The sequence below is a fragment of the Esox lucius genome, chromosome 15, assembly GCF_011004845.1.
Source record: "Esox lucius isolate fEsoLuc1 chromosome 15, fEsoLuc1.pri, whole genome shotgun sequence".
In the NCBI taxonomy this organism is placed as follows: domain Eukaryota; kingdom Metazoa; phylum Chordata; class Actinopteri; order Esociformes; family Esocidae; genus Esox; species Esox lucius.
The window spans coordinates 15,329,955-15,337,237 of NC_047583.1; the positions used below are offsets into that span (position 1 = coordinate 15,329,955).

General features: G+C 39.2%; 1 protein-coding gene across 1 annotated transcript; it reads left to right on the top strand.

Moving 5' to 3' along the window:
* The first annotated feature begins 374 nt into the window (after positions 1-374).
* On the top strand, positions 375-6,792 carry vcpkmt (valosin containing protein lysine (K) methyltransferase). The gene is made up of 5 exons (XM_010897928.5): positions 375-653; positions 2,012-2,125; positions 2,277-2,349; positions 4,238-4,357; positions 4,471-6,792. Exons 1-5 carry the CDS (start codon positions 409-411, stop codon positions 4,573-4,575), a joined length of 657 nt encoding a protein of 218 aa, XP_010896230.1. The 5' UTR covers positions 375-408; the 3' UTR covers positions 4,576-6,792.
* Positions 6,793-7,283: the final 491 nt, after the last annotated feature.

The following is a 7,283-nucleotide window of genomic DNA, read 5'->3' on the forward strand; positions in this document are numbered from 1 at the left end:
GTGGAGGAGGTGAGGCCATTCAGGGTTGTACTGTGTAGTGATTCAGTTGCATTGCTGAGCATTATAAAGACAGGTAGATCGGATGGAGGAGATTTGTTAGTTGAGCTGTTGCCAGAGGTGATGAGGACAGTGAAAGATTGTATGAACAGGTAAGACAGGAAGGGAGGCAATGGGGCATGGGTGGGGTATTGGGGGGTAGGAGTGGTGTCGGGATAGTGTCGAGGGCGGTGTTACAATTTATTAAGGATACGGGTTGGGTGCACGGATTTATTGAGTGCGGAGGCCTTAACCGGCCTCACACTCCGGTACAGTAGGTGGCGGTGTATCCACTTTTCAGCCAATAAACTTAACGAAGAAAAAGAAGAAGAAGAATAACCCTGGAGATCCATCATTACTTCGGAGGATAAGATGGCGGAGCAAGAATATTTCGTAAGGAACGTTGAGAGAAATGACGGATCTATCTTGAAAATAAAGCAGTGCTATAAGGGAGACGTGGGTTGTGTGGTGTGGGATGCGGCCATTGTGCTTTCAAAATATTTAGAAACGAAAACATTTGTTGACCCTGGCTCGGGTGTGAACATGTGGGCTAACAGAAACGTTCTGGAGTTAGGAGCAGGGACAGGAGTAGTGGGGCTCATGGCAGCATGTTTGGGGTGAGTAGCATCTTCTAGACACATTATGATGACCACCAGTTCCAGTAAAGGGCAGACAAGCACTATGGTCATTTATGAACCAAAGAAATGCTGCCACCTGATACGTTTCTGTCCTGGTGCTGATTTCCCCCAAGTAACCAGTAATCTGTGCCACAGGGACTAAGATTTTACCACTTCAGGAGTCCTCCAATCCTTTAACTAAATAACTGTACAATACTCAACTCAATTAGTTTAGATTGATGCTTTTACTGAAACTATTAATATATGAGTATGTACAGAAAATGCCTAATCCCAGACATGTCTTTAAGTTCCTTCATACAAGTCCAAGTCAAGTCTCAAATCACTGCATTCAAGTCCAAGTCAAGTCTCAAGTTTTTTAGGCACTATAGGCTATGGTTATAGTCTATTAATCCAAAGCAAGTCCTTTCAATTTAAAGTGCACTTTTTGGGGATTACTTATTTTATGGGCAATTTAAATCGACATGTGGTAATCTAGTACACTAATACTGAATTGCAACATTTAATTTATTATAGCAAACATGCATTGTATGTTTAATTGAGTATGATCATGTTGAGGCTGGGGCAGGCCTATTCTATCTACTATTTTATTAACCAAATTGTCTCACTATTTTACATAGGTTAACCATGAGCTCTTTGTGTTCTGTATGATTATGTGTTAGATAGTTATTAGCTACTGTAGTTAACTAGCTGGAAAAGATTAGAAACAGGCCCAATTCTTGACAGCGAGCTAACATTAGGCCTCTCATTTAATGTAAAAAATCTTTGTAGCCAAATGCTTTTACGAATGGAACAGATGCACTGTCGCTAACGTTACCTAGGTAACTTTCAACTTTAATATGTTGAGCTACCAGACCAGAACAATGCAGGAAGGCAGGTTTTTTCCTTAGTTCTTGCTATTTTATATTTACCTTCCAAGGCATGAATACAATTACTACAAGTCCAAGTCAACTCTCGAGTCAATTGAACAGATCGCAAGTCAAGTGACAAGTCAATTTATTCGTGACATAAGTGCGATTTAAGTCAAGTCTGTGATTTGAGTCACCAAGTCCGCCTTATCCATTATCATATGCTCACCACCCTTTGTATAATTGTGTAAACTTTGTATGTGTGATTTAGTCTATGCTGTATGTATATCTTGTTTACCAATATAGTAACACCATTGCATCACATACTCTCTGAGTAACATGTGCGAAAGAATGGGATTCTAATGATACTTAGCCAGTAATTAATTATTTAAATTATCAGCTTGTGTTAAAATAGGTTTGAATTCACTGCATACAGAATGTTCTTAGACTGACAAATTTTAACAGAAGTTCTCACTATTTTATGTCTTGCAGAGCTCAGGTTACAGTGACAGACTTGGAGGACCTTCAAACTCTACTCGAAGTCAATATTGAAGACAACCGGGCACTTATCAGCAGTGGCTCTATAACAGCCAAGGTACTGAAATGGTCTGTACTTATTCCAGTACTTGTTAGTTAATACAGAGAATAGCCATGATATGACCATGGTCACCACAGTAAAGTAGGCTATGCATTTTGTAAGCAAATCATGTATTTTCTGTTGTTGGGGTGTGATCTAACCTGTTCAAAATCTTTAAAGGGGAGAAAATCTTTCTAAGTTTCTACCATATCCACATTTTATCCTGATGGCGGACTGCATTTATTATGAACAGGTGATGTACTTTTTAATTTTCTGTTGTTCTACCAATTTAATTCTGCAATTTGAATATTTGGGGGTATTATTAGCTACTAGATTTAATATTTTATTGTGGGACTTGCTTATTATTGATTCAAGACCTGTAATATTGCCCAACCTATGTAGTGAAAGGACAATTGATAATGGGAACAGTTAGGAGCTTTTTAGGAAGTATCAGGATTTGGGATAAACATTTTAAATTACATCACAATTAACAAAATGTCTTAATTCACATTGTCCTTAATTTTTGGCTCTACAGCTCAAATTAAGTAACATAATATTTGTTAATGATTTGTTTAAGGTTTGTCTAATGCAACAATTTACAAGCATGTGCAGACAGTAAATGGTTTTTGTAAGTTTGTACACGTTCTGTAAGCAGCTTCCAACACAACTTCAGTGGTGTCTATTGCATAAGTATTCACCCATATTGCAGTGTTTGTGTTCCAAAGTGTGGTTCAAAATTGATTTAATTGAAATCTAATAGTCTTGGCTGCACTGTGTGCAACATTCATTTGTGGTTGCCTACTACGAGGGGAGTTCAGTTTGCATATAAAAAATGAAATACATTTTCCAAATTCTGACAGACAATCAGCTGGGCTTATATTAGTGCCAAAGGTGTCAATGCCAAAAGTCTCAGGGGAAAATTCATATTTAATAAAAGTATATTAGTGTTTTATTTGTTACATTGGATATCTCTTCTACCTTGACATTACAAAATAATTACTGGATATTTGTTACAAATGGTCACAGTTAAATACAGCTTAATCAGACTTTGTAATACAACAGAATGTTTAAACGTTTATGGAAATGGGAGATGGGTATTCAATTCCCTTTAACGCCTGTGAGTTAACTAAGATCACGCTTCGCAACCAAGGAATGCTTGCATATCAATGATTAATGTATACTGCTCTCTTAAAAATATGAAGATAGCGTTATGACAATATTACAGTGCCATGAAAAAGTATTTAATTGGATTGGAAGCAGTACAGAAAATGTATGCTTGGGTTTGCCAAAATCCACCTGGATGATCCTCAAGAATTCAGGAACAATGTTCTATGTTCAAGTGAGTCAAAAGTGGAACTCTTTTGCAAAAAAAAACCTGGTGTCATGGTGTGGGGATGCTTTTCTGCATCAGGACTTGGACATAGCTATCATTAAAGTTAACATTAATTCGGTTTTGTATTAGAGAATTCTATAGGAGACTGCCAGGCCATTTGTCTGTGTGCTGAAGCTGAAGTACAGCTGTGTCATACAGCAACACAATGATCTGAAACACACTAGCAAATCTGTCAGAAGGGTTGAAGAACAGGAAATGTAAAGCCAATCATGCTCAAAAACCCACAAATGTCACCGAGTTAAATTAGTTCCGCTTGGAAGAGTAGGGCCTAAATTGCTTCCCAGCCCTGTGACAGACTGATCAGTAACTACAGGCAGCGTTTTGGTTGCAGACATTGCTGCTTACTAGGGGTTACTAGTTTGAGTCCAAGGGGACAATTACTTTTTCACGTAAGAGCATTGGGTGTTGCAAAACAAATTAAATTACATAAGGATCAACATTGTGTATGTTCACTTTAGTTTCCTTTTATCTAGTAATGGGTTTTTAAAGATCTGAGAACATTAAGTGTAAAAAACAATATGGGGGGGGAAAAGTGTAATTTTTATGGCATTGTATAATATACAGATAGGTAACAGCTAAACAATATAATTCCCTTATCCTCCACGTCACAATAATGACAATTCTGTTTACAGTGTTTCGAGTGGGTATGTTCTTGAGAACCTTTCAAAAGTAGGAGTGCATGCTTACCTTCAGTTAAATTGTGTGCAAACAGACAGTTGTTTAACTGTTGACTGTCTGTTGTACTCAGTCTGTGAAGCCACTGGTGGAAACCCTGAAACGCTTGGTTGGACCGGAGACCTGCATCATATGCTGTTATGAGCAACGTACTGAGGGCCTCAACCCCAAAGTGGAGAAACAATTTTTTGAGGTGAGATCTTGTCTGCTGTATCACGGTACATGCAATTGTCTCGTGTGGAGATCTTTAGAATTGTCTTTGTCTTCATTGACTTGATGTGTTCCTTTGGGCTGTTTTCCTCTCAGTTGTTACTACAAGGTTTCCAGGCTGAAGAGATCCCTTTGGACAAGCAGGACCCAGAGTATAACAGTCCTGACATCCGAATCCTTCACATTCGCAAAGCTGTCTGAGGGGATGAGTGTCTGTGTGTGCTCTGTAAGGGTTGTGGTATAAAAGTAATTTGTATAGATGGAGAAATGTCATAAATGCTGACCTGACATTCACTCCAACCTAGCAGTAATTAAAAAAAGACTTCTGAAAATGCTTCAGAGACTTTGAGTCTCAGAAAAAAAACGAAATGCACTATAATAAACAGAAGATCTGAATCTTATTCAGAACTTTACTTTCTTATTATATCATTTAACTGTTGGAAAACGCCTTGTGGGATGATTAACTGCTTCTTAATAGAAGCTTTGGAAATCAGTTTATATTCCTTTTCTATCGTATATATATATTTTTTTTCCCTAGCCAATATGCTTTAAAATCTGCATTGCTTGCAATTGAGGTTTTTAGGGTGGTTATCTGGATAGCAAGAGGGCCTTATACCGAAAGTATTCAGACCCCTTGGCCTTTACACATTGGTGTGCATTTTCTACATCAAGTGTGATTAACTGAATTCAACAGGTCCACTCAATTTGAAGTGACACAGCAAAGGGTCTGAATACTTTAATTCATGATATTTCTGTTTATTTTTAACCACATCCCATTGTGTTTTCACTGGGCCGTTATGGTGTTTTGTGTAAAAGATTAAAAGTAAATACAATGTAACACAAGAAAAAGTGGAGAAGTGAAGAGGTTGATTAATTTCCCGAAGGCTCTGTAAATATGATTCACTAATGTAGAAGCCACACAATTAATATTCTCTGCAATGCACACAGTTTTTCAGTGTTTTGGGCTCTCATCCTAGTTCATTTGGTACACAGCTTGAAACTATGAACATGAAATTATTTGCCTCCGTGCCTCTGCACACCACCCGGTCTGTTCTGTTGTGCATGATTAGTCATGGATTACTAGACTCCATGCAAACTGCTACCTAGGGATCTCCTGGTAGATAGGAATGGTTGTAGCCATGTCCTCTCCTGTGACCTGCTTCTATGATTAGCAGCGACTGCCCGTCGTATGTCACAAACAGATGGGTCCTCTAAACTAACACATGACACTCAGATGATACATGGGACAAAAGTCACGTTCTTCCACGTCAGTCCCATTTCCAAACACTAGGGGGCAGTAGTTGCTAAGAGTGGGAAATGGTGAGCTAGTTGAATTTACTTGCATTACCCTCCATTTCCATGCGTGTAACAAAACTCAGAAGTTGACATCCAGGGGCTCCTTTCCCACATGCTGTCCAATACTGAACTTTCATTTTTTCCCACATTTGTTTTTCATAGAATTGTGCTGCCCGTATAAACGCAGCCAGAGACCTTTTGAAACACACAATCAAAAGCATGTCATATAATTACAAGAGCCTCTCCATTCATTTGTAAGTCATGTCAGATAACTCCAAACGCTTGTCAGACTAGCACCTGCATCCATTTGAGCTCCATCCAAGTGCCGACCAGAGGGTCTAATCACGCCATAGCCACTTTCAGTAATATCCACCCTCCGCTTTAGGGGACACACCTCTGCTAATGCCAGAGGTGTGTGTGCATGCACATGGAGTGGTATGGGTTAGGGGCTGATTAGGGATTCAAACCACAGAGCACGGCCCATAATCCCCCAGGCATGCATGGGTCCCCTCGCAGCCTTTCATGCTGATCTCGGTTTACATTGTAGGGTTGTAGTGTTACCGGGGGTGTCCCGATATACCGGTATTGACGATAACCGTGATATTTAATGTTGATATCATGTTAATAATAGACTGAGGTTTTCCATAAACCCCTCGGTTTTTCGATACCTTATTCATTTCACTTATAGACTAACGATGTGCTTAAACAAGGAGACTGGACCTATGCCCTGGCATTGAAATCAGCCCGTTAGCGCCACTAGAACCGCCGGGAGAGATCCGCAAAGACGCAAACCGTTTTTGTAGCCTATTCACGTGGAAAAAAGGACGTTGTGTTTTTCCCAAAAACACCTCTTGGTTTTTCCATAGCTTATTCATGGACAAACAATGCATGTGCTTAAACTACGAGTCTGGACATATACACTAGCGTTTGAATTAACGCCTTTTCATAGCCTAAAAAACGTTCCAAAACGAATCTTGGTGTTAGGCCTTGTGGATCTTTTGTTTTTCAGTTCATCTGGTTGCCTTTTCACTGTCCATTAAGTGTAATTGTTCTTTTTGTACTCTTACATTTTGGTTACAGACTCTCCACCTCCACACACTCGTATTTGGAGTGTCATTCATTTGCCAAAAATGTAAAAAAAAAACACAAACAAAGTTGAAGATAAATTTGACTGATAGCATTTTATTCCCCTTCAAACTTTCTACAGGTACCGCAATAATATCATTACCGTGAATTATTTTGTTCACGATAATCGTGTAGTGAAAATCTGATATTGTGACAGCCCTAGTGTTATGGCTCCAATGCCTTCCATCTACAGTATGTCGAGGGCATTGGAGGCATAATAAGACTCTGCAGCAGACCACGGACGTGCCTTTAGAGGATCTTCAATGGTGCAGAGAGGTTACTCCCACTTACCAGATACTGCTACATTATCCAAAGTTGTTTTGATTCATTTGTCCTTCATTATACAGCAGATGGCCTAGTGGTAAAAGTGCAGAGCCAGTGACCAAAAGGTTGCTGGCTTGAGTCCTGAGTCAAGATGAAAACCCTATTTGCTTATGCAAGACAAAAAAAAAAAAACAGCTTTTGGTGTCATTCTCCCACACACTCTG